This window comes from Takifugu rubripes, chromosome 13 (genome assembly GCF_901000725.2).
Source record: "Takifugu rubripes chromosome 13, fTakRub1.2, whole genome shotgun sequence".
Lineage (NCBI taxonomy): Eukaryota > Metazoa > Chordata > Actinopteri > Tetraodontiformes > Tetraodontidae > Takifugu > Takifugu rubripes.
Window position 1 is genome coordinate 9652039 of NC_042297.1, and position 25244 is coordinate 9677282.

Genomic DNA, 25244 nt, shown 5'->3' on the forward strand with positions numbered 1-25244 from the left:
TTGATTTCCAATCAGAAGAGAATAAGTAGAAGTGGGAGAATCGGGAGCATATTTGAGGTGAGAAAAACTAGTCATATATTCTATTATGGAACGTAAAAAACAATGGCTTGCCAGGCTGAAAAATGAAATTAGCAACAGTCCTCTTGTGTCAAATGTGGCTTTTGGGTTTATCCTCATGGGACTAGAGAAGCTGGTGGAGCTGGAGTTTGAGTGTCCTTGCAGTCCTAAATGGAACGGACTGTTTTCATCAGCATTCTTCATCGTTCCCGCCATCATGGCCTTCATCTTGATGTTGATCATTCAAGGACGCAGACATAAAGAGTTAATCTTAAAGTTTATCGCTCAAGGATGCAAATGTGATGAGTTCTTTTTTAAGTTGGACGATAAAAGATGCAGCTGTGATGAGAAGACCTTGAAGTTGATCAATCAAAAATGCAGCTGTGACAAGTCCCAATTTACGTTGAACACTCAAGAAGGCAAATGTGATGAGTTCATTTTGAAGTCGATCACTGGAAGATGCAGCTGTGATAAGTCCACCGTGACGTTGATCACTCAAGGATGCAGATGTGGCAAGTCCAAATTTACTCAAAAAGTCAAACGTGATGAGTGGTTGAAGAAGACTGTGTCCACTTTCGTGCCTGCTATCGTGTGGCTGATCTTGTTGTTCTTCGACGGCCAGTACTTCGCCTGTGCTAAGACAGACTGGGAGGGTAGATTTGTACTCGTTGACAAGGCAGCTCCACAGAAGTGGTGTGAGCCAATTAGTGAAGGAAATTTCACCACACAAGAGTTGATGCTCCGCTCACAAGAGTGGATTGTTATGTCTCAGGTGAGTTAAACCGTTTTTTTTACATGATCAAGGAGAAATGAGATATTTCATTGTTTAAAAATACACAGTGTGTGTCTGTGATCTCCCCACACCCCAGGTTATAGCCATACTCCTCCTCATCTTCATCTGTATGGGTCTCACAGTGTACCTAATCAGAAATAGTTGCCAAGAGAAGAAGCAGACGGATCCCACTGAGGTAATGCAACTTTCAGAAGTGCGGTCAGGACGCTTTGACAAAACGTTGTCCCCTAAAGCAGCTTGTGCGTTTTCTTGTTCTTTCTGAATCCTGTTGACATCAGCAACATCCCACTAAAAACAAGAGATCACCAGAAAGCTTCATCCCATCAATCAAAAAGGACACATTTAATTGTTTAATTTGTTTTTTATTTAACTTTCCATGATTTTCCTCTTCCTTAGTTTTAGCTTAACTGACACAGGTGGTAATGACCAGGCAGCTAATATCAATCTGATGTATAATGTTGGTTCACTTATATTTGTTTGAGTGGTTGTTAACGACTAAATATGTAATTTCACTTTAAATATCTTTGTTTTTCCACATGACCGCGTTATCAGACTAATATCCAGCCAGTCCGACCCTGCTAAGAAACAGTAATTCAGATCAATAAATTTTAAATTAATACAATAATTGATTGGAATAAAGCCCTCAGAAAGTGTCTCAATGACTCTATGAATGAGGAAGTTGTCTTTATCCACTGATTTACAGCTGTCTTTTGTTCTCTCTAATTCGCTCTTGTTTACACACATACATTTTGGATTCTGATTATTCTAACACATCCTGTGGATCGCTGAAATTGTTGAAAAATCTGTTATTGACAGTGTGTAATTTCAAATGTGCAATTTCACTTTAAATATCTTTGTTTTTTCACGTGACCATAATTCAGGTCAAAACAGATTTATGATTGATCATCAAGATCAACAGGTTGTGGAAATATTTTCTGTAATAAATTGTGGGGCTTGTTTTTTGTTCTTTAATAAAAGTATTGATTGGAATAAAGCCCTCAGAAAGTGTCTCAATGACTCAATGATGACTGAGATGATCGTCATTACTCATCCTGATTATTTTATTATTCCTGTTTTTAATAATATTCTTGTAATCACACTAAATACACTTTTCATAACTTGATGTGAAATCATTTAATCTTCATAAATAATATCAGCGGCCATTTGGTTAGATAAATACAAGTGTGGTCATCAAGCAATATTCTCTTCCAAGTTACCTGAACAAAACCAACAGTTTTACAATGTTTTTATTTTAATACACCATTAATCACACAATATGTGAAATTTGCTGGTAGATAATAATTTTTCAAGTTTGAGTTCTAAGTTCAGATAGAATCAATTCTGAATTAATGTCTTTTTTATTCTTGCTTACTTTTTGCTCTCACACATCTAGAACACAAGTATCGTACTAGAGCAGCAAAGGTCATGAAAATGAGCAGCGTGATTCCAGCTAAGAAGAGCATCACGTCTACAGAGTGATAGGAATACCAGGGCAGCCTGTAGGACTCAGTCCTCAGGTGAGCTGCACCTCTGTGTCTCATGACAAACTCTATCCAGAAGAGGGCGCTGTCCAATGGCTTTATCGGCGCGTCTCTGTGCAGTCTGGAGAGCCTCTGCATGTTCATCCTGTAGGAGGGATCGTTCAAAACTCTCTTCACAGCTGCCAGGAAGTTGTCGTCCTTGTCCACAGTCCTAAGGCTCAGAATCTCAGCTCCTCCTCTCTCTTTCAGACGCAGCAGGTTGTCATATTGGTCAAAAAACACAGGTAGACCTACAACTGGGACTCCATGATACATAGCTTCCTGAACTCCATTCGTTCCTCCGTGAGCCACAAACAGTTTTGTTTTGGGATGTCCTAAGAGATCATTCTGAGGCATCCAGTCCACCAGTAAAGTGTTGTTGCCCAGAGTTGCTGGTCTGTCCCCTTCATGTTTCCAGATGATCTTCTGAGGCAATTTAGCAAAAGCTGCAGCGACCTCATTGGTTATTTCAGCAGGAAGTTGGCTCACAAAAGTCCCCAGAGACATGATGATGACTCCGTGTTCTCCTGAACTCTGCATAAACTCTTCCAGGTGTTCAGGTAAAGGCTTGGCAGGTTTACACTGGAACCCTCCCATATAGACGACGTTAGGCATGGTGGGGCGGGGAAACTCAAACACAAAGTCCACTCTCATCAGCCAGATATCTGCATCCAGCATTATCTGCTTAAAGTCATGACCCGGACCAAGATATTTGTCACATATTTTCTGATACACTTGCGATAACAGATCAAAATGGTATTTGGTTATCAAATAGAGAATCACATTTTTGACCCTCTGTATAAAGGTCATCTTGTCACTGTGGCCACTTCCTGTAATTGGAATATATGATATAGGTGATGGAGCAAAGGCAAGATGACCCTCACCAGAAAGTAGCCACCGAACATTATATACCAACGGAAGATTCAGATATTTGGCTAAAATGATTCCACTACCCCAGGAGGGGTCAGTTAGTACCAGGTCATATTTGTTCTCCTTTAGAGTTCTCATCAACTCCTGATCGTCTAACGTCGCTGCTATAAATTCGCCAATAGCTGAGTGAGCGTCGATAAACGTGCTGGTCATTCCGAAGGTTATGTGAAGAAAGCTCGTTAAGGGGAGCGCTCCTCTTTCAAACTGAATTATTTCAGATACTATTCTTGTAATGGACCTCTGATCCAGGCTCCTCTCCACTGGAACTGTAACAGTTTTGTAATATGTAGAATTTTCACTGATGTACCAGGATTTGCTGGAGCGAACAATGGTTATATTGTGTCCTCTGGCGTGCAAAGCTTGAAGAAGGATCTTCATGTTTATCCAGTGGCTCCCTTCAATAGGAACCACCAAAATGTTGCCTCCTTGACAGGATCTGGGCCTGGCTACAAACAGCAGCACTAAAGTGCTGCAGAAGAAGATCGGCCTCATCTGAAATACAAACAGGATGTTGTTTAATGCCACCTGAGGGATCAAAGGTCACGGGATTCTAGTGCTGGATTCTGGCCTTGCCATGCACAGATCTATTGGCTTGTATTATGATCTGGGGATAATGAAATCACTAGTGCGCAGCATGCTATAAGCAGGTGTTTTTGGACTTTTTCAGTTATGGGTGGTTTTGTTTATTTGTATCTTCTCTTTATAGTGTATTTAATGGCTCAGAATAGAGTTACAAACCACTGTAGTGTTTTTATTTACGCAACCTCTCACTTCAGTTTGAATGTATTTTGATCTGCTGGCTGTGATATTAGGTTTAAAAAAGTTACCGCAAATGATCCAAATTTAGAAGAGACGATTCTATTTGTACTGTTATACAATTGGTAAATGCAAGATTTTATATATTTTTTTACCGGTTCGGTCCGAGTTTTACAAAGTTATTCGACTCTTCCATCAGCCGCGCTGATCAGATCGGATCGCCTCTTTTTTTCCCCCAACACGCCGGGCAACAAAATCGACGCCCAAAGTTCCGCCTTCGCGCAACTCACCGTGTTCAGTTGCGGCAAAGTTCCAACGGAAGCGTCTGCGTCGTGTCGCGTCGCGCTGCGCATCTGATGCGACCGACTAGGGAAATGTAATCTGGGAGGAGGGGCTGGAGAACGTGGGGGTGGGGGACCCTGCATGGGCGGGTCCGGGGGCTTATTGAAGGGGGTGGGAGAGATGAATGGAACAGCCATGGTTTGCATGACAGAGGACATGGACCTGTTGTAACAGTTACCTTAACAGTTACCTGTGTGTGTGTGTGTGGTGTGTGTGTGTGTGTGTGTGTGTGTGTGGGTGTGTGTACTTCGGGACAGTAGGTCAGTGAGAGTTCTCAACACCATGATAAGCACGTTAATGGTTAATAGGCTTATTTATAACTGTATGGATTATTGGGATTTTATTGATCGTGTCTTAGATCATTGTTGAGATTAATATGATATGTAATTGACAGTAATTGGCTTCTGTGCAGAGTCACATGAAAGCTTTGTGTCAACATGACAGATTTTTTAATTTGCAATAAAATAGAGTAAAATAGGATCAGCGTTCCCTATTTGTGGTTCAGTGCAGAAACACAGAGGCTCTGCTGCTGCTGCTGCAGCTCAGGAGAGATGACTGCACTGAAGGGGGGGATTGGATCTGTGACCATGGAAATGCCGAGGGGGGGGGGGGGAAAAAGGGCGGTCTCTGAAGGAGGAGATTGAGGAGTAGGAAGAGGAGGAGGAGGAGGAGGAGGAGGAGATGAGGATGCAACTGCCTGTGCAGATGCGAGAGAAGGAAGGAAGCTGCATCAGCGGTGTGAGAAGAGGAAGCTGCATGCAATGGAGGCGCGCTCGAGCGGCAGCGACGCCGTCCACTCCCATCACCACTCAGGACTGGATTAATGGAAGAGACCCACAGCAGGTTGGTGCCTTTTGTACGGTTACAGTATTGGAAGTGGAGGAATTGCGTTGGAGAGGGATTGTGAAGGGAGAACGGGGCTATGGCCTGTACAGGATTCATGTGTAGGTGAATGCAGTTAAGTATGAATCACAGTGACTGAGCCTTTTCCCTGGAACCCAAAAGTGTTTGCATGCAGAGAAATCGTCTCCCTTCGGCTCTCAACTCTTTACCTGATGGAATAGAGGAACGGTTTGCTGCAGGTCACACAGTGGCGGCTTTTCTTTCAGCTCTGCGATGCCAGAGGCAGCACCTGTGCAGAACGGTTGTCACCTCTGATACAATGCTGAAGGCGGGGGGTGCAGCCACCGCTCTCATGCTCCTGCTGCTGCTGCCACTCTTGTGCTGCTGCCACCGCTGCCACTCACTGGGTAAGTTGCCTAAAGCCAGGAAAAGCCCCCCTGACATTAGCACACCACAGCGTAATAGACCCTCTGAGGTCTCTCCCCACCTGGGGGAGAAACACAGGTTTTCTGGTTGTTGCTTTATACCAGGATGAGTAAAGTGCTGCTGATGCTCAAACAACTGAGTCAGCTGATTGAATAAAGCATTAGTAAGGGTGCAGTACAATAGGGAAGAAAAAGGATTATCGTTATTTCTTTCAGACATGTGAAATTAAATAAGGCATTATACATCAAAAACAAGTGAGACAAAGCCAAAATTCCCTTTTTCCACAAATCACTACTAAAGGGATTACTTATCTCACATATTATTAATACAGCAACTACTTTAGTTTAGTTACCCTATGTACCCCTCCAGAGTCATGTATTTGTAAGTGTTATGTGCGTGCTTAGATAAACCCTGTATTGGAAACAATACAGGGTTTAGCATATCTGAAACACAATATCAACTCTTTGGAGCCCAATACTGATCACCGGGGGACACCACAGGCACTGTCGGAACCGTTGGAGCACCAATTGTCTAGCTGGAGAAGATTTTCTGTTAAATACTTCTCCTCTGATTCCATAAAGTTACATTTCTTTATTAATATATTTTGCTAAAGGCTTTTTGAAGTCAATTCAGTCAATTTCACTTTAAATATCTTTGTTTTTTCACGTGACCATAATTCAGGTCAAAACAGATTTATGATTGATCATCAAGATCAGCAGGTTGTAGATATATATTCTGTAACAAATTGTGGGGCTTGCTTTTTGTTCTTTAATAAAAGTATTGATTGGAATAAAGCCCTCAGAAAGTGTCTCAATGACTCAATGATGACTGAGATGATCGTTATTACTCATCCTGATTATTTTATTATTCCTGTTTTTAATAATATTCTTGGAATCACACTAAATACACTTTTCATAACTTGATGTGAAATCATTTAATCTTCATAAATAATATCAGCGGCCATTTGGTTAGATAAATATAAGTGTGGTCATCGAGCAATATTCTCTTCCAAGTTACCTGAACAAGACCAACAGTTTTACAATGTTTTTATTTTAATACACCATTAATCACACAACATGTGAAATTTGCTGGTAGATAATAATTTTTCAAGTTTGAGTTCTAAGTTCTGATAGAATCAATTCTGAATGAATTACTTTTTTTTAATCACGCTTACTTTTTGCTCTCACACATCTAGAACACAAACATCGTACTAGAGCAGCAAAGGTCATGAGAATGAGCAGCGTGATTCCAGCTAAGAAGAGCATCACGTCTACAGAGTGATAGGAATACCAGGGCAGCCTGTAGGACTCAGTCCTCAGGTGAGCTGCACCTTTGTGTCTCATGACAAACTCTATCCAGAAGAGGGCGCTGTCCAGCGGCTTCATCGGCTTGTCTCTGTGCAGTCTGGAGAGCCTCTGCATGTTCATCCTGTAGGAGGGATCGTTTAAAACTTCCTGAATACCTTAAAAGACGATCTCTTCAGTCATATTAAAAAAATTCCAGGACCTTCCCTGCACCCCTCACTTCAAGTCTATGCACATTATCAGGTTGATCAAAAATCAGAGGAAGTCCAATGATGGGAACTCCGTGATAGAGAGCTTCCTGAACCCCGTTTGTTCCTCCATGAGCCACAAACAGCTTTGTTTTGGGATGTCCTAAGAGATCATTCTGAGGCATCCAGTCCACCAGTAAAGTGTTGTTGCCCAGAGTTGCTGGTTTGGCACCCTTGTATCTCCAGATGATCTTCTGAGGCAATTTAGCAAAAGCTGCAGCGATCTGATCAGCCAGATCCTGAGGAAGCTCAGCAATGAAAGTCCCCAGAGACATGATGATGACTCCGTGTTCTCCTGAACTCTGCACAAACTCTTCCAGGTGTTCAGGTAAAGGCTTGGCAGGTTTACACTGGAACCCTCCAATATAGACGACATTAGGCATGGTGGGACGGGGAAACTCAAACACAAAGTCCACTCTCATCAGCCACAGGTCAGCAGCTTGAAAAATACCAGGGCAGCCTGTAGGACTCAGTCCTCAGGGGAGCTGCACCTTTGTGTCTCATGACAAACTCTATCCAGAAGAGGGCGCTGTCCATCCGCTTCATCGGCTTGCAGGACCCCTCCTCCGTCAGCAGGATCTGTCACAACTAGGTCAAATTTGGAAGCTTTACTCTCAAAAGTGTATAATCGCTTCACATGTTTTCCTGTGCCTCTGTGCCTCTCTGAGGCATGCCAGAGGACATCTAGAGTGTGCACACGCACACACACACACACGCACGCACACACGCACCCACGCACGCACACACACGCACACACACACACACGCACACACACACACGCACACACCACACACACACACAGTTGATGGTTGATGGTTTAACCAATTAGCTGGGAGCAAAACCAAATAGACAAGCTGCAGCGGTGACACTCATAGAAGCTGTATTTCAATCTTGACAACTTGTTATGGTGAAATGTGTCGTTTTCCCTGACAGCAACGTTGAGGTTGATGGTCTAGTAATGTAGAGATGTTTGGCTGATGTACCAGCTGTCCGCAGCCTGGATCACCATCACCTTGTGCAGCTCCTCAACCAGGACCCTCATGTTCACCCAGTGGATTCCTACGTGTGGAAAACCAAAACGTTACCACCGAGTATTCTTGAAATTATGGCGGTGGGAAGGCAGATTACGGTTGCAAAGAGCAAAAACTTTACGAAATCTTCCATGCAGAAATTCAAATAAAGCAAAAACTAGAACTTATTCCAGGAAAGACTGTGCAGAAGTGAAGCAATAAAGAGAGGTGGTTGAAACAGGGTTTCAGGGATTAAACTTTCTGTAGTCTCTCCACTTTTGTTTGACTGTTCTCACATGTACACAGCTCATGGAGCCTCTCCCAGTAAATAACACACTGGTGACACTGGAGAATAACTAGAAGTGGGAGATTCTGATGATATATAAGTTGGAGACATCATTTTCCTTGTATTGCCATAAAGACTGACTGGGCAGAAATGATTCACCCCTTATGTTCAAGCGAGATGCTTAATAATTTGCAAGGCGCTTTTATTAAACTACATCCTGCCTACATGACTAGACTCTCTTCTCAAAAAAGAGAGACCTGCAAATGTATCTTCTCAGAAAAGACCTGTAGATGCACACATCCGCTTTTGCAGTGTAAAATCAGCGTGAGTGCTGCTCGGTGCACAGACTGACAGCAAGCTGCCTGTTAGACTGTGCCTTGAAACCTCAATAAGAAAACAAGAAAGACACATGCGCTTAGGGTCTTGATTCTCAACAGATCTCCTGCTATAAACTTCCCACAACAAAGGTGAGAAAATCAAGTCATAGTTTCTAGTATGGAACCTAAGAAACAATGTTTTTCCAAGCTGAAAGATGCATTTAGCAAGAGTCCTCTTGCACACAATGTGGCTTTTGGGTTTATCCTCACGGGACTAGAGAAGCTGGTGGAGCTGGAGTTTGAGTGTCCTTGCAATCCTACATGGAACAAACTGTTGTCATCAGCATTCTTCATCGTTCCCGCCATCATGGCCTCCATCTTGATGTTTATCATTCAAGGATTCAGACGTAAAGAGTTAATCTTAAAGTTTATCGCTCAAGGATGCAAATGTGATGAGTTCATTTTGACGTTGAACGATAAAAGATGCAGCTGTGATGAGAAGACCTTGAAGTTGATCGATCAAAGATGCAGCTGTGACAAGTCCCAATTTACGTTGAACACTCAAGAAGGCAAACGTGATGAGTTCATTTTGAAGTCGATCACTGAAAGATGCCGCTGTGAAAAGTCCACCTTGAAGTGATCACTCAAGGATGCCGCTGTGAAAAGTCCACCTTGACGTTGATCACTCAAAAATGCAAATGTGGCAAGTCAAAATTTACTCAAGGATGGGATGAGTGCATCAAGAAGACTTTCACCAGTTCCGTGCCTGCTATCGTGTGGCTGATCTTGTTGTTCCTCGACGGCCAGTACTTCACCTGTGCTATGACAGACTGGGAGGGTAGATTTGTACTCGTTGACAAGGCAGCTTCACAGAAGTGGTGTGAGCCAATTAGTGAAGGAGATGTCACCAGACAAAAGCTGATGCTCTGTTCACAAGAGTGGATTGCTACGTCTCAGGTGAGTTAAACCTTTTTTTTAAATGATCAAAGAGAAACAAAATATTTCATTGTTTAAAAATACACAGTGTGTGTCTGTACTCTCCCCACACCCCAGGTTATTGGCATGAGCTTCCTCTTCGTCATCTGTGTGGGTCTCACAGGGTACCTAATCAGAGAATGTTGCCAACAAAGGAAGAGGCTCAGGAGCTCAGGCTCAGGCTCTCAGGTCCCAGGAACTCCTCCTAAGACCACTTACACCGCCCACCACACCCAATGTGCTGAAACGCAGACTTAAATATCTTGAAGAGACTTTTCAGCGAGTATGTGATTGCTATTGTGGGCTCTTTTCTCATTATTTGGTTTCACTTTTCTTTCTGAATCAGTTTGTTTTGTTGAGCAGAATCCTGTTGACATCAGCAACATCCCACTAAAAACAAGAGATCACAAGAAAGCTTCATCCCATCAATCAAAAAGGACACATTTAATTATTTAATTTGTTTTTTATTTAACTTTCCATGATTTTCCTCTTCCTTAGTTTTAGCTTAACTGACACAGGTGGTAATGACCAGGCAGCTAATATCAATCTGATGTATAATGTTGGTTCACTTATATTTGTTTGAGTGGTTGTTAACGACTAAATGTGTAATTTCACTTTAAATATCTTTGTTTTTCCACGTGACCGCATTATCAGACTGATATCCAGCCAGTCCGACCCTGCTGATCAACAGTAATTCAGATCAAACCAGATTAATGATTGATCATCAAGATCAGCAGGTTGTAGATATATATTCTGTAACAAATTGTGGGGCTTGTTTTTTGTTCTTTGATAAAAGTATTGATTGGAATAAAGCCCTCGGAAAGTGTCTCAATGACTCAATGATGACTGAGATGATCGTCATTACTCATCCTGATTTTATTATTCCTGTTTTAAATAATATTCTTGGAATCAAACTAAATGCACTTTTCATAACTTGATGTGAAATCACCAGCAGCCATTTGGTTAGAAACAATATTCTTTTCCAAGTTACCTGAACAAGACCAACAGTTTTATAATATTTTTATTTCAATACAACATTATTCACACAATATGTGAAATTTGCTGGTAGATAATGAATTTTCAAGTTCGAGTTCTAAGTTCTGATAGAATCAATTCTGAATTAATGTCTTTTTTTAAATTCTTGCTTAATTTTTGCTCTCACACATCTAGAACACACCTATGCTAGATTAGCAAAGGTCATGAAAATGAGCAGCGTGATTCCAGCTAAGAAGAGCATCACGTCTACAGAGTGATAGGAATACCAGGGCAGCCTGTAGGACTCAGTCCTCAGGTGAGCTGCACCTTTGTGTCTCATGACAAACTCTATCCAGAAGAGGGCGCTGTCCATCGGCTTCATCGGCGCGTCTCTGTGCAGTCTGGAGAGCTTCTGCATGTTCATCCTGTAGGAGGGATCGTTTAAAACTTCCTGAATACCTTGAAAGAAGATCTCTTCAGTCATAGTATAAAAATCAAGGACCTTCCCTGCACCCCTCACTTCAAGTCTATTTATATTATCATTTTGATCATAAATCAGAGGAAGTCCAAGGATGGGGACTCCGTGATACAGAGCTTCCTCAACTCCGCTCGTTCCTCCATGAGCCACAAACAGCTTTGTTTTGGGATGTCCTAAGAGATCATTCTGAGGCATCCAGTCCACCAGTAAAGTGTTGTTGCCCAGAGTTGCTGGTTTGGCACCCTTGTATCTCCAGATGATCTTCTGAGGCAATTTAGCAAAAGCTGCAGCGACCTTATCAGCCAGATCCTGAGGAAGCTCAGCAATGAAAGTCCCCAGAGACATGATGATGACTCCGTGTTCTCCTGAACTCTGCACAAACTCTTCCAGGTGTTCAGGTAAAGGCTTGGCAGGTTTACACTGGAACCCTCCCATATAGACGACATTAGGCATGGTGGGACGAGGATACTCAAACACAAAGTCCACTCTCATCAGCCAGAGATCAGCAGCTTGAAACAGGGAGAAGTAGTCGGTGCCTGGACCGAAATATTTTTTAATTAAGCCTTCAAAGGTTGGTGCGACATTCCAGTGCATTTGATATTGCAAGAACCCAAACATAAGCACATTCTGGAGTCTCTCAAAAAAGCTCATCTGATCTGACAGCTGTGTTCCTGTGAGTGGAATGTAAGAAATAGGAGAAGGTGCGATATCAAAATGACCTTCACCATGACTCGTCCCCCTGGCACTGAAAACCAGAGGCAACTTTAAATAGTTGGCAAGTATAGCACCAACTGGTGCAACAGGGTCTGTTAAGACAAGGTCATAGTTGGTGTTTTTTATTGACTGCATTAGATCTTTGTTCTCCAAGAGCATTTTAGCAAACTCAGATGTTTTTTCAAACATCTCCCGGGTCTTTTCTGCGTGTTCAATTTCCAGTTTGTAACGTGTCCAGAAAGACTTCCCTTCCCTCTGGATCTCCAACAGCCCGGCTATGAAGGTCGTTATGAAGCTTTCGTCAAATCCTGAAGGGCTATCAAGCGTGATTGAATTGTAGAATGGAGACTTGTCTTCGATGTACCAGCTGTCTGATGACCGCACGACTGAGACCTGATGGCCCCTGGAATGAAGGGCCTCGATAATGTATTTCATGTTCACCCAGTGGCTCCCGTCAATCGGAAAAACGAGAACTTTCCCACCGTGGACCACGGTCGGGCAGAGGAAGCATAGAGCCATCCACAACCAGAGGACCTGCATTTTTGCCGTGCCTCTAGAAGAGATCTAACAAAGACAAACGTGATTGAGATGATTATTGACTGTCCATAAGCTGTGTGTGATAAAGTAATGCCTCCTCTAATCACACTTGCATTACCAAAACAATAAAAAGACATAAAATTTAACGATTCAAGTAATCTTTTTGTCATACCCTGAAAACACAGTTATTTCATTTTTAAATCCTGGGAAATATGACTTTAAAATAGCATTTTTTACCTTTGTGTAGCCTCTTATTCTATTCTTTGGCTGGAGAACAAAACAGATGCTTCACTGTTGATATTCCGAGCAGAAAAGGACTTTGGCACTGAAATACGGCGCCACTGAGCAGCGATAAGAATGCATTGGGGAGTTTGTGGATCACGAAGTGAAACATCAGGACCCTTGACCCTTGTGTAATATTGTTGTTACTCAGCCAGCGTTTGGGGGGTCTGATGGACCCGTTGCATTTTGTGGCTTTTAATGCCTCACAATCAAACACTTTTATGTTAAAATAGTGAACAGATGTTTACCTTATCCCAATTACAAGCAGTATAAACAATATATATGGTTAATATTTGCCCTTTACCTTTGTTAGGTCTTGATGTGTTTGAAAGATGACTGAAGAGATCTTCTTTCAAGGTATTCAGGAAGTTTTAAACGATCCCTCCTATAGGATGAACATGCAGAGGCTCTCCAGACTGCACAGAGACGCGCCGATGAAGCCGTTAGACAGCGCCCTTTTCTGGATAGAGTTTGTCATGAGACACAAAGGTGCAGCTCACCTGAGGACTGAGTCCTACAGGCTGCCCTGGTATTCCTATCACTCTGTAGACGTGATGCTCTTCTTAGCTGGAATCACGCTGCTCATGTTCATGACCTTTGCTGCTCTAGCACGACGCTTGTGTTCTAGATGTGCGAGAGCAAAAAGTGAGCGTGATTTAAAAAAGACATTTATTCAGAATTGATTCTATCAGAACTTGAAAAATTATTATCTAAAAGCAAATTTCACATATTGTGTTGTGATTAATGGTGTATTGAAATAAAATATTATAAAACTGTTGGTCTTGTTCAGGTAACCTGGAAGAGAATATTGCTTGATGACCGCACATTTATTTATCTAACCAAATGGCTCCTGATAATTTTTATGAATTACAAGATTACAAGAATATTATTTAAAATAGGAATAATAAAATAATCAGGATGAATAATGGCGATGATAAATGTCACCCAGTCAAATCATTTCTACGGTATTTTAGGTACCAAAAGGGAAAAATAAGATTTTGTCAAGAACAGATTTTTAAACAATTTCAGCGTTCCACAGGATCTGCTAGAATAATCAGAATCTAAAATGTATGTGTGTAAACAAGAGCGAAATAGAGAGAACAAAAGAGAGCTGTAAATCAGTGGATAAAGACAAACTTCCTCAGTCATCATTGAGTCATTGAGACACTTTCTGAGGGCTTTATTCCAATCAATACTTTTATTAAAGAACAAAAAACAAGCCCCACAATTTGTTACAGAATATATATCTACAACCTGTTGATCTTGATGATGAATCATTAATCTGTCTTGATCTGAATTACTGTTTATCAGCAGGGTAGTATCTGAAGCCTGAATGTGTTTACTTGACTGTATAAATAGGAGCTATCGATGTAAGCACTTCAGAGTTCTTCGGTTCTTCGGTCCAACCTAACTATCCCTTGACCCAGTCTTTTATAGAAACACATATGTAAATTATTGATGCTAATTCAGTCCAATCCAGTCCTAAACAAACAATTCTAAACAACAATCATGGGACAAGTCAAGGAGAAGGTGGTTTTCAGCAAGATGTGAAGGTATTTAAATACCTTCACATGTTGACTTAACACTGCAAACTGCAATAATCATTTGTTGTTTTAACGGTCGTATTCAGAGTTTGCTTTCAATCCTGATTTGGAATTTAATATTAAAATCAGGATGGAGGCCAGATTGTGTGATTCCGCGGCTGTCTTTCCGCCTTGCTGAAAAACACCTTCTCCTTGACTTGTCCCTGTCCCTCATGTTTCTAATCTGTGCTCTTATTCTCTCCATCTGATTTAACCAGCAGTTTCACACAGCTATGGTTTGACCCTGCTAGTGAGACACGTGCTAATAACATTCCCAGTGTTCCCAGGTCTCAGTTTCTGGAATACAGATGTTGTGAATTTCTTCTGGTGGTGGTCGAGAGGTGCTGATGAGAAAGGAATCTTCATAGACACCGACTTGGTTATCATAGATGTTTATTGGAGAGAACAGTCAGGTATCTATCGGACACTGCAGTTCGCCTGAGGGAGGTTTCGTGGTCCTGTAGGTGAAGAACTCTGAAGTTCTTACATCGATAGCTCCTTCTTATACAGTCAAGTAAACACATTCTTCTCCGATGACCTCATGATACACAATATAGCAAACCCAATGGCATAGAGTTCAGTTAGTACCAAAAATGGGAATAGTAGAATGGCTTCATGATACACATCCTTATATGGAGAACAACCAGGAGTCTACGGGCTCCAGCATCTCCTCTTAGCAGCTTCTCTTAGCAATAACAAGACTTCAGATATACATGTTAAATACATAAAACACATCAAACAGTAGTTTTTGAATTTGTAGTTCATAGTCCCCTGATGACGGATCTTCAGTTGTTCCACATCTTTATCCAGGGTCCTCCAGCATCTTTCACAGTTCATTTTGAAGTTCTGTGTCCATTCTGTCATCGAATCCTCAGAAGTGTATTCAGACAGGTGCACCAACAAAGTTCACCACAAGTTGAGACTAGACTTCGAAGACTTTTCTCCTGACCAGGTGAAGTCGTGCTCCGATCAGACACGTACTCTGCCACGCTGTCCCAGAGACTCTCCTCCTCCACCCCAGCGTTGTCTCTTTTATTAAAATAGGCATGATTACACAGCGGGAGGTGTATCTTAGTTACATAGACTGCAGCAGATACATTTCTCACACAGGCGGGGGAACGTTCATGCTCGCCGAGTCACATTGTTCATGTTTTGACTATATTGGAGCGGTTCCCAGCCTACGCACAGGTGCACAGGCCTGAGAACCCTAACCGAAGCAGATATCACACATTATTGTTTATTCCTCCTTCTTACTAACTCGCTCACATACAGATCCGTTCCCACACTCCACTTTCCCACATTTTAATCCTTCTCGTATTACCTACGAAACTACTCTACTTCAATCAAAATAGCAATTACATAAAATGCAATTTGCGATATTTCACAACAATTCGAACATAGTTGTCACCCTACTGTAGATCCCCAACTACAGTCCTGGAAACAGATAAGAGAGATGCCACTATCTTTGCAAACAAAACATTGGTTTCATTAAAAAGGTATACAATACAAACATATCAAAGCATGAGTAACACAAATAAGTAAATGATGTAACCATTTCCCCCTTGTCACCAGTACTACAACGAAAGAAATGGAAACATAGACACCATTAATGCAAAAGCTAACATAAGAATATATCTCAACCGATTATACTGGATCTTATCAGAAATGTCCTCCTCATAATCTGAAAATAATTTTTCATAATCAATTGAAATAAAGTTCTCCACACATAGACAAGTAAACCTGCAAGAAGAAACTTCTATATTTCTAGGCTTTTCTTTATTATGTGTGTGTGTGTGTGTGTGTGTGCGTGTGTGTGTGTGTGTGTGTGTGTGTGTGTGTGTGTGTGTGTGTGCGTGTGTGTGTGTGTGTGTGTGTGAACCGTGCGGTCCTGCTGGATCACACCCAGTTTTCTTTATCTCCACACAGACTTATCTGATGTTTTTTCACGACCAGCACAACCCTGAGGTCCTCTTTAAGCTTCAGATAAACTCTCAAACGTTCTATCTGAGGTACAAAAGTGATTTTCTTCTTTCTTTTTTAGAGTTTCAATTAATTACAAAAGTCTTTCTGCCTCCTCCCTTTTTCCATTTCTTTTTAACAACAAACTATGAGAAGGTCCCCCATAAGATCACTCTTACAAGGACAGAGAGAGACAGAGAGAGTGACGGGAAGGTGGGGGGTTAAACAAACACACTAACAGAGCTCAAAATCAAATCACAAAGGCACACACACTACCTGCATATGCAGATTTAGCCTATTATGACATGTCCGGTACCGCTGTCAGAAATCACAGTCAGAGAGGACACCTATAATAACCTATAACCCCAGATTTCCAGCCACACAAGAGGACACACAGGACTTTGGGACAAATGTCCTGAAGAGAACTGTGTTTGCTTTTTTCTATACGTTTCTGTTTTCTGTTATAGTTAGTTTAGAAGTAAGGGATAGTATAATCTTTCGCAAGAGTAAAGATAAGCAGTCAGTTGATCCTTCCTTGACATGATTGTTGTTTAGATAGTTGTAATCAGCAGGAAACAGTCAGACGGGAAGTGTTAAACCCCCAGCGTAAAACTGTTTTCCTGTGCAATTCATGGAAGCTGTATTTCAATCTTGACAACTTGTTATGGTGAAATGTGTCGTTTTCCCTGACAGCAACGTTGAGTGTGATGGTCTAGTAATGTAGAGATGTTTGGCTGATGTACCAGCTGTCCGCAGCCTGGATCACCATCACCTTGTGCAGCTCCTCAACCAGGACCCTCATGTTCACCCAGTGGATTCCTACGTGTGGAAAACCAAAACGTTACCACCGAGTATTGTTGAAATTATGGCGGTGGGAAGGCAGATTACGGTTGCAAAGAGCAAAAACTTTACGAAATCTTCCATGCAGAAATTCAAATAAAGCAAAAACTAGAACTTATTCCAGGAAAGACTTTGCAGAAGTGAAGCAATAAAGAGAGTTGGTTGAAACAGGGTTTCAGGGATTAAACTTTCTGTAGTCTCTCCACTTTTGTTTGACTGTTCTCACATGTACACAGCACATGGAGCCTCTCCCAGTAAACAACACACTGGTGACACTGGAGAATAACTAGAAGTGGGAGATTCTGATGATATATAAGTTGGAGACATCATTTTCCTTGTATTGTCATAAAGACTGACTGGGCAGAAATGATTCACCCCTGATGTTCAAGAGAGATGCTTAATAATTTTTATTAAACTACATCCTGCCTACATGACTAGACTATTTTCTCAAAAAAGAGAGACCTGCAAATGTATCTTCTCAGATAAGACCTGTAGATGCACACATCCGCTTTTGCAGTGTAAAATCAGCGTGAGTGCTGCTCGGTGCCCAGGCTGACAGGAAGCAAGCTGCCTGTTAGACTGTGCCTTGAAAGCTCAATAAGAAAACAAGAAAGACACACGCGCTTAGGGTCTTGATTCTCAACAGATCTCCTGCTATAAACTTCCCACAACAAAGGTGAGAAGATCAAGTCATAGTTTCTAGTATGGAACCTAAAAAACAATGGTTTTCCAAGCTGAAAGATGCATTTAGCAACGGTCCTCTTGCACCCAATGTGGCTTTTGGTTTTATCCTCATGGGACTAGAGAAGCTGGTGGAGCTGGAGTTTGAGTGTCCTTGCAGTCCTTCATGGAACGGACTGTTCTCATCAGCATTCTTCATCATTCCTGCCGTCATGGCCTTCACCTTGATGTTGATCATTCAAGGATGCAGATGTGATGAGTCCAGCAGGTTGATCACTCAAGGATACAGACGTTACGAGTCCAGCAGGTTTATCATTCAAGGATGCAGATGTGATGAGTGGTTCAAGAAGACAGTGTCCCTGTCCAGTTCCGTGCCTGCTTTCGTGTGGCTGATCTTGTTGTTCTTCGACGGCCAGTACTTCACCTGTGCTATGACAGACTGGGACGGTAGATTTGTGCTCGTTGACAAGGCAGCTCCAAAGAAGTGGTGTGAGCCAATTAGTGAAGGAAATTTCACCAGACAAGAGCTGATGCTCCGCTCACAAAGGTGGATTGTTACATCTCAGGTGAGTTCAACCTTTTTTTACATGATCAAGGAGAAAGGAGATATTTCATTGTTTAAAAATACACAGTGTGTGTCTGTACTCTCCCCACACCCCAGGTTATAGCCATAATCCTCCTCATCTTCATCTGTGTGGGTCTCACAGTGTACCTTTTCAGAAATAGTTGAAAAGAGAAGAAGCAGACGGATCCCACCAGGGAAATCCAACTTTCATAAATGTCTTGAAAAGCCTTTTCACAAGTGCTGTCAGGACGCTTTGACAAGAGGATTTCCCCTAAAACAGCTCGTGGGTCTTCATGGCTCTGTTGTCCGCGTGGATATAACTGTGCTTCTGTTTTTATTCTGCATTACCAGCGAGTATGTGATCGGCATCATGGGCTCGTTTCTCATTATTTGGTTTCACTTTTCCTTCTGAATCAGTTTGTTTTGTTGAGCAGAATCCTGTTGACATCAGCAACATCCCACTAAAAACAAGAGATCACCAGAAATCTTCATTCCATCAATCAAAATGGACACATTTAATTGTTTAATGCATTTTTTTCATTTAACTTTTCCTGATTTTCCTTAGTTTTAGCTTAACTGACACAGGTGGTAATGACCAGGCAGCTAATATCAATCTGATGTATAATGTTGATTCACTTATATTTGTTTGAGTGGTTGTTAATGACTAAATGTGTAATTTCACTTTTAATATCTTTGTTTTTCGACGTGACCGCGTTATCAGACTGATATCCAGCCAGTCTGACCCTGCTGATCAACAGTAATTCAGATCAAACCAGATTATTGATTCATCATCAAGATCAACAGGTTGTAGATATATATTCTCTGACAAATTGTGGGGCTTGTTGTTTTTGGTTCTTTAATAAAATAATTGATTGGAATAAAGCCCTCAGAAAGTGTCTCAATGACTCAATGATGACTGAGGAAGTTGTCTTTATCCACTGATTTACAGCTCTCTTTTGTTCTCTCTAATTCGCTCTTGTTTACACACATACATTTTAGATCCTGATTATTCTAGCACATCCTGCGGAACGCTGAAATTGTTTAAAAATCTGTTATTGACAAAATCTTGTTTTTCCCTTTTGGTACCTAAAATACTGTAGAAATATTTTGACTGGGTGACATTTATCATCGTGATTACTCATCCTGATTATTTTATTATCCCTGTTTTAAAAAATATTCTTGCAATCACACTAAATACACTTTTCATAACTTGATGTGAAATCATTTAATCTTCATAAATAATATCAGAGGCCATTTGGTTGGATAAATACAAGTCCTGTCACAGCCCCATTTCCCCAGTTCCCTCCTGTCGCGGTAATTTTCCACTCTCCCTCCCTCTGCTCCACTCTCCCTCCCTCTGCTCCACTCTCCCCTCCCTCTGCTCCACTCCACCTGCCTCTGCTCCACTCTCCCTCCCTCTGCTCCACTCTCCCTGACTCTGCTCCACTCTCCCCTGCCTCTGCTCCACCCTCCCTCCCTCTGCTCCACTCCACCTGCCTCTGCTCCACTCTCCCTCCCTCTGCTCCACTCTCCTTGACTCTGCTCCACTCTCCCCTGCCTCTGCTCCACTCCACCTCCCTCTGCTCCACTCCACCTGCCTCTGCTCCACTCTCCCTCCCTCTGCTCCACTCTCCCCGCCTCTGCTCCACTCTCCCTGACTCTGCTCCACTCTCCCTCCCTCTGCTCCACTCTCCCCTGCCTCTGCTCCACTCCACCTCCCTCTGCTCCACTCCACCTCCCTCTGCTCCACTCCACCTGCCTCTGCTCCACCCTCCCTCCCTCTGCTCCACTCCACCTGCCTCTGCTCCACCCTCCCTCCCTCTGCTCCACTCCACCTGCCTCTGCTCCACTCCCCCTGCCTCTGCTCCACTCTCCCTGACTCTGCTCCACTCTCCCCTGCCTCTGCTCCACTCTCCCTCCCTCTGCTCCACTCTCCCTGCCTCTGCTCCACTCTACCTGACTCTGCTCCACTCTCCCTCCCTCTGCTCCACTCTCCCTCCCTCTAATCCACTCTCCCCGCCTCTGCTCCACCCTCCCTCCCTCTGCTCCACTCCACCTGTGTCTGCTCCACCCTCCCTCCCTCTGCTCCACTCTCCCTCCCTCTGCTCCACTCTCCCTCCCTCTGCTCCACTCCACCTGCCAGCCACTCCCACCCCGTCAGCTCAACTCCACTCACCTGCAAGCACAGCTGCAGCTCATTCCCAATCAGCCCGGTTTATAAGCCTCCCCTGCACTCTCAGTCCGTGCCAGATTGTTCTTCTGCTTCGATGTGAGACTTTCCAGCGTTATTTCCGTTACCGACCCTGCCTCGCCTGTTCCCTCGAAAACCTACCTGCTTTCTGCCCCTGTCCACAACTTCTGCCTCAGCGTTTCTGGTTCCTGCCTGCTCGCCTGGCCCCGACTTCGCTGCTGCTCACCCCCAGTCTGCTCAGCTACATCGTCGACTTCATCTCCTGTAAGCCCCGTTCTGTCACTCCCGCATGCTCTAAACGGGACTGTACGGTTCCGAGGATTCACATCCTCCCACCTCGGTTCCGCACTCCGACTCTGCTCGACCTAATCCCCGAGCCTGAAACCCACTTTTGTTGGCCCTGGGCCTGAAGAAAGGACTGTTTTGTGTGCTTCCTTGTCTACCTGAGTTCCTGTTTGCCCGTGTGCTAATAAAGGTCATTACCACGGTCCAGTTTTCCAGAGTGCTGCTTTTGGGTCCTAATCGCTGCCGTCACATGTGCTGTCATCAAGCAATGTTCTCTTCCAAGTTACCTGAACAAGACGAACAGTTTTATAATTTTATTTGAATACACCATTAATCACACAATATGAGAAATTTGCTGTTAGATAATGATTTTTCGAGTTCTAAGCTCTGATAGAATCAATTCTGACTGAATGTCTTCTTTTTAATCACGCTTAATTTTTGCTCTCACACATCTAGAACACAAGCATCGTACTAGAGCAGCAAAGGTCATGAAATGAGCAGCGTGATTCCAGCTAAGAAGAGCATCATGTCTACAGAGTGATAGGAATACCAGGGCAGCCTGTAGGACTCAGTCCTCAGGTGAGCTGCACCTTTGTGTCTCATGACAAACTCTATCCAGAAGAGGGCGCTGTCCATCGGCTTCATCGCGCGTCTCTGTGCAGTCTGGAGAGTCTCTGCATGTTCATCCTGTAGGAGGGATCGTTTTAAAACTTCCTGAATACCTTGAAAGAAGATCTCTTCAGTCATAGTAAAAAAATCCAGGACCTTCCCTGCACCCCTCACTTCAAGTCTATGCACATTATCAGGTTGATCAAAAATCAGAGGAAGTCCAATGATGGGAACTCCATGATAGAGAGCTTCCTGAACTCCGTTTGTTCCTCCATGAGCCACAAACAGCTTTGTTTTGGGATGTCCTAAGAGATCATTCTGAGGCATCCAGTCCACCAGTAAAGTGTTGTTGCCCAGAGTTGCTGGTTTGGCACCCTTGTATCTCCAGATAACCTTCTGAGACATTTTAGCAAAAGCTGCAGCGATCTGATCAGCCAGATCCTGAGGAAGCTCAGCAATGAAAGTCCCCAGAGACATGATGATGACTCCGTGTTCTCCTGAACTCTGCACAAACTCTTCCAGGTGTTCAGGTAAAGGCTTGGCAGGTTTACACTGGAACCCTCCAATATAGATGACATTAGGCATGGTGGGACGGGGATACTCAAACACAAAGTCCACTCTCATCAGCCACAGGTCAGCAGCTTGAAACAGGGAGAAGTAGTCCGTGTCTTGGTCAAAGTAACGGCTGACCACCGCAGAATAATGTGGCCCCACAACCTGCTTGTAGAGATGCATCCTCATGATGTAAAAAAGCAAGTTCTTGACCCTCTCAATGAAATTCATCTTGTCAGATAATTCTGAAGGTGGAAGTGGGACGTAGGAGAGGGGAGAGGGTGCGACAGCAAAGTGGGCCTCGCCGTGGACGGTCCACCGAGCGTTGAACACCAACGGCAACCCGAGGCGGTGAGCCAGAAGGACCCCTCCTCCGTTGGCAGGATCTGTCAGAACTATGTCAAACTTGGAATCTTGGAAGGATTCCATCAAGTCTTCATTCTCAAACATGTGCACAATCGCTTCACATATTTTCCTGTGCAATTCATAGAAGTTGTTTTTTAACTCGCTGTCTAATCCAAAACGGGACCAAGCATTGCCTTGGTGACGTTTGATCTTGACAACTTCAGTAACAAAGTGATGGAAAAATGTGTCGTTTGCCCCGACGGCGACATCGAGTGTGATGCTCTTGTAATGTGGGGACGTTTGGCTGATGTACCAGCTGTCTGCAGCCTGGACCACCGTCACATTGTGTCTTCTGGAGTGCAGCTCCTCAATCAGGACCCTCATGTTCACCCAGTGGCTTCCTTCGTGTGGAAAAACCAAAACATTACCACCGAGAACCTCTGGAATCATGGAGGTGGGAAGGCAGATGACGGTTGCAAAGAGCAAAAACATGATGAAATCTTCCATCCAGAAATTTAAAAAAAGCAAAATCGAGAGCGGATTCCAGAAAAGACTGCCAAAAAGTGGAGCAATAAAGAGAGGCGGTTGAAACAGGGTTGCAGGGATTTAACTTCCTGCATGCTTCTCTGCTTTTGTTTGACTGCTCTCATGTGTTCACAGCACATGGAGCCCCTCCCAGTAAATAACACACTCATCTTTGCCAAGAGCTCTCCCTGCCTTTTCCTGCTGAGCCTCAGTGAGTACCGGTAGTTACGGTTGCGGTTGCGCAACCCACCCGACATGACTCTACTGCAAATACTGATGCGAAACCTTCTTCATAGGCAAGCTGATGGCAGTAAACCAAAAAGCAATAAAAGTCGGCATTATCTTATCTTAATTTCCATTAAACTTGCCTACTCTGTTTTCTCCTGTTACCCTTTACACTTTATGTGGCCCTTCCCTTTTCTCAGATACTCCATTATAAGCTGAGCTCTTGTTGATTTCCAATCAGAAGAGAATAAGTAGAAGTGGGAGAATCGGGAGCATATTTGAGGTGAGAAAAACTAGTCATATATTCTATTATGGAACGTAAAAAACAATGGTTTGACACACTGAAAAATGAAATTAGCAACAGTCCTCTTGTGTCAAATGTGGCTTTTGGTTTTATCCTCATGGGACTAGAGAAGCTGGTGGAGCTGGAGTTTCAGTGTCCTTGCAATCCTAAATGGAACGGACTGTTTTCATCAGCATTCTTCATCATTCCCGCCATCATGGCCTTCATCTTGATGTTGATCATTCAAGGACGCAGATGTGATGAGTCCAGCAGGTTGATCACTCAAGGATACAGACGTTATGAGTCCAGCAGGTTGATCATTCAAGGATGCAGATGGGATGAGTGGTTCAAGAAGACTGTGTCCAGTTCCGTGCCTGCTATCGTGTGGCTGATCTCGTTGTTCCTCGACGGCCAGTACTTCGCCTGTGCTATGACAGACTGGGAGGGTAGATTTGTACTCGTTGACAAGGCAGCTCCACAGAAGTGGTGTAAGCCAATTAGTGAAGGAAATTTCACCACACAAGAGCTGATGCTCCGCTCACAAGAGTGGATTTTTAAGTCTCAGGTGAGTTAAACCGTTTTTTTACATGATCAAGGAGAAAGGAGCTATTTCATTGTTTAATAACACACAGTGTGTGTCTGTACTCTCCCCACACCCCAGGTTATAGCCATACTCCTCCTCATCTTCATCTGTATGGGTCTCACAGTGTACCTAATCAGAAATAGTTGCCAAGAGAAGAAGCAGACGGATTCCACCAGGGAAATGCAACTTTCAGAAGTGTCTTGAAAAGCCTTTTCAAAAGTGCTGTCAGGACACGTCGCTTTGACAAAAGGTTTTCCCCTAAAGCAGCTCGTGGGTCTTCATGGCTCTGTTGTCAGCGTGGATATAACTGTGCTTCTGTTTTTATTCTGCATTACCAGCGAGTATGTGATCGGTATCATGGGCTCGTTTCTCATTATTTGGTTTCACTTTTCCCCCTGAATCAGTTTGTTTTGTTGAGCAGAATCCTGTTGACATCAGCAACATCCCACTAAAAACAAGAGATCACCAGAAAGCTTCATCCCATCAATCAAAAAGGACACATTTAATTGTTTCATTTGTTTTTTATTTAACTTTCCATGATTTTCCTCTTCCTTAGTTTTAGCTTAACTGACACAGGTGGTAATGACCAGGCAGCTAATATCAATCTGATGTATAATGTTGGTTCACTTATATTTGTTTGAGTGGTTGTTAACGACTAAATGTGTAATTTCACTTTAAATATCTTTGTTTTTCCACATGACCGCGTTATCAGACTGATATCCAGCCAGTCCGACCCTGCTGATCAACAGAAATTCAGATCAAACCAGATTAATGATTGATCAAGATCAACAGGTTGTAGATATATATTCTGTTTGTTGTGGGGCTTGCTTTTTGTTCTTTAATAAAAGTATTGATTGGAATAAAGCCCTCAGAAAGTGTCTCAATGACTCAATGATGACTGAGATGATCGTCATTACTCATCCTGATTATTTTATTATTCATGTTTTTAATAATATTCTTGTAATCACACTAAATACACTTTTCATAACTTGATGTGAAATCATTTAATCTTCATAAATAATATCAACGGCCATTTGGTTAGATAAATACAAGTGTGGTCATCGAGCAATATTCTCTTCCAAGTTACCTGAACAAAACCAACAGTTTTACAATGTTTTTATTTTAATACACCATTAATCACACAATATGTGAAATTTGCTGGTAGATAATAATTTTTCAAGTTTGAGTTCTAAGTTCTGATAGAATCAATTCTGAATGAATTACT

The 25244-nt window shown here is 42.8% G+C and overlaps 5 protein-coding genes, 1 long non-coding RNA gene and 2 pseudogenes across 12 annotated transcripts; 4 read left to right on the forward strand and 4 right to left on the reverse strand.

Moving 5' to 3' along the window:
• Nucleotides 1–274: 274 nt before the first annotated feature.
• LOC105419551 (uncharacterized) lies at nucleotides 275–2205 on the forward strand. The gene is made up of 3 exons (XM_029846075.1): nucleotides 275–829; nucleotides 927–1025; nucleotides 1129–2205. The coding sequence occupies exons 1-3, from the start codon at nucleotides 275–277 to the stop codon at nucleotides 1228–1230; spliced, it is 756 nt and encodes a 251-aa protein (XP_029701935.1). The 3' UTR covers nucleotides 1231–2205.
• A 3-nt stretch (nucleotides 2206–2208) lies between these two features.
• On the reverse strand, nucleotides 2209–4443 carry LOC115252165 (UDP-glucuronosyltransferase 2A1-like). Of its 3 annotated transcripts, XM_029846693.1 has the most exons (3): nucleotides 4212–4294; nucleotides 4039–4050; nucleotides 2209–3792 (listed from the first exon to the last, which is right to left on the reverse strand). In XM_029846693.1, the coding sequence occupies exon 3, from the start codon at nucleotides 3790–3792 to the stop codon at nucleotides 2209–2211; it is 1584 nt and encodes a 527-aa protein (XP_029702553.1). In that variant the 5' UTR covers nucleotides 4039–4050; nucleotides 4212–4294. The 3 variants fall into 3 exon arrangements, with proteins under 3 accessions (XP_029702553.1, XP_029702551.1, XP_029702552.1); XM_029846691.1 differs by lacking the exons at nucleotides 4039–4050; nucleotides 4212–4294 and adding an exon at nucleotides 4347–4443; XM_029846692.1 differs by lacking the exon at nucleotides 4039–4050 and having other exon boundaries at nucleotides 4212–4350.
• A 619-nt stretch (nucleotides 4444–5062) lies between these two features.
• LOC115252203 (uncharacterized) lies at nucleotides 5063–6919 on the forward strand. The gene is made up of 3 exons (XR_003890615.1): nucleotides 5063–5241; nucleotides 5508–5648; nucleotides 6863–6919. It is a non-coding gene; the product is annotated as an uncharacterized lncRNA (long non-coding RNA).
• Nucleotides 6920–6926: 7 nt separating this feature from the next.
• LOC115252200 (UDP-glucuronosyltransferase 2A1-like) lies at nucleotides 6927–7659 on the reverse strand (the record flags this gene model as incomplete). The annotated part of the gene is given in 2 exon segments (XM_029846735.1): nucleotides 6927–7163; nucleotides 7165–7659. Coding segments are annotated over 2 exon segments (732 nt in total), but the record flags the coding sequence as incomplete, so codon positions are not given.
• A 3166-nt stretch (nucleotides 7660–10825) lies between these two features.
• Nucleotides 10826–13209, reverse strand: LOC101068281 (UDP-glucuronosyltransferase 2A1 pseudogene; annotated as a pseudogene).
• A 3456-nt stretch (nucleotides 13210–16665) lies between these two features.
• LOC115252188 (uncharacterized) lies at nucleotides 16666–19777 on the forward strand. 4 transcript variants are annotated; one of them, XM_029846708.1, is made up of 2 exons: nucleotides 16666–18422; nucleotides 18489–19777. In XM_029846708.1, exons 1-2 carry the CDS (start codon nucleotides 17880–17882, stop codon nucleotides 18522–18524), a joined length of 579 nt encoding a protein of 192 aa, XP_029702568.1. In that variant the 5' UTR covers nucleotides 16666–17879; the 3' UTR covers nucleotides 18525–19777. The 4 variants fall into 4 exon arrangements, with proteins under 4 accessions (XP_029702568.1, XP_029702567.1, XP_029702569.1 ...); XM_029846707.1 differs by having other exon boundaries at nucleotides 16667–18422; nucleotides 18518–19777; XM_029846709.1 differs by having other exon boundaries at nucleotides 16667–18422; nucleotides 18577–19777.
• Nucleotides 19778–21196: 1419 nt separating this feature from the next.
• LOC115252167 (UDP-glucuronosyltransferase 2A1 pseudogene) lies at nucleotides 21197–23301 on the reverse strand (annotated as a pseudogene).
• LOC115252196 (calcium homeostasis modulator protein 6-like) lies at nucleotides 23293–25244 on the forward strand. 2 transcript variants are annotated; one of them, XM_029846728.1, is made up of 4 exons: nucleotides 23293–23436; nucleotides 23538–23670; nucleotides 23749–24001; nucleotides 24098–25244. In XM_029846728.1, exons 2-4 carry the CDS (start codon nucleotides 23555–23557, stop codon nucleotides 24221–24223), a joined length of 495 nt encoding a protein of 164 aa, XP_029702588.1. In that variant the 5' UTR covers nucleotides 23293–23436; nucleotides 23538–23554; the 3' UTR covers nucleotides 24224–25244. The 2 variants fall into 2 exon arrangements, with proteins under 2 accessions (XP_029702588.1, XP_029702587.1); XM_029846727.1 differs by lacking the exon at nucleotides 23293–23436 and having other exon boundaries at nucleotides 23445–23670.

Bases quoted from the DNA above. Each gene is read 5' to 3' on its own strand.
- LOC115252165 (XM_029846691.1), bottom strand. From the start codon at position 4,409: ATGCGCAGCGCGACGCGACACGACGCAGACGCTTCCGTTGGAACTTTG. The intron at 3,793-4,346 runs GTGAGTTGCGCG...TTTGTATTTCAG, and splicing joins CTTTGCCGCAACTGAACACG to ATGAGGCCGATCTTCTTCTG.
- LOC115252196 (XM_029846727.1), top strand. From the start codon at position 23,465: ATGGAACGTAAAAAACAATGGTTTGACACACTGAAAAATGAAATTAGC. The intron at 23,671-23,748 runs GTTGATCATTCA...TGAGTCCAGCAG, and splicing joins ATCATGGCCTTCATCTTGAT to GTTGATCATTCAAGGATGCA. The intron at 24,002-24,097 runs GTGAGTTAAACC...CCCACACCCCAG, and splicing joins AGTGGATTTTTAAGTCTCAG to GTTATAGCCATACTCCTCCT.
- LOC115252188 (XM_029846706.1), top strand. From the start codon at position 17,880: ATGGAACCTAAAAAACAATGGTTTTCCAAGCTGAAAGATGCATTTAGC. The intron at 18,423-18,563 runs GTGAGTTCAACC...TGGGTCTCACAG, and splicing joins GGTGGATTGTTACATCTCAG to TGTACCTTTTCAGAAATAGT.
- LOC105419551 (XM_029846075.1), top strand. From the start codon at position 275: ATGGCCTTCATCTTGATGTTGATCATTCAAGGACGCAGACATAAAGAG. The intron at 830-926 runs GTGAGTTAAACC...CCCACACCCCAG, and splicing joins AGTGGATTGTTATGTCTCAG to GTTATAGCCATACTCCTCCT. The intron at 1,026-1,128 runs GTAATGCAACTT...TGTTGACATCAG, and splicing joins AGCAGACGGATCCCACTGAG to CAACATCCCACTAAAAACAA.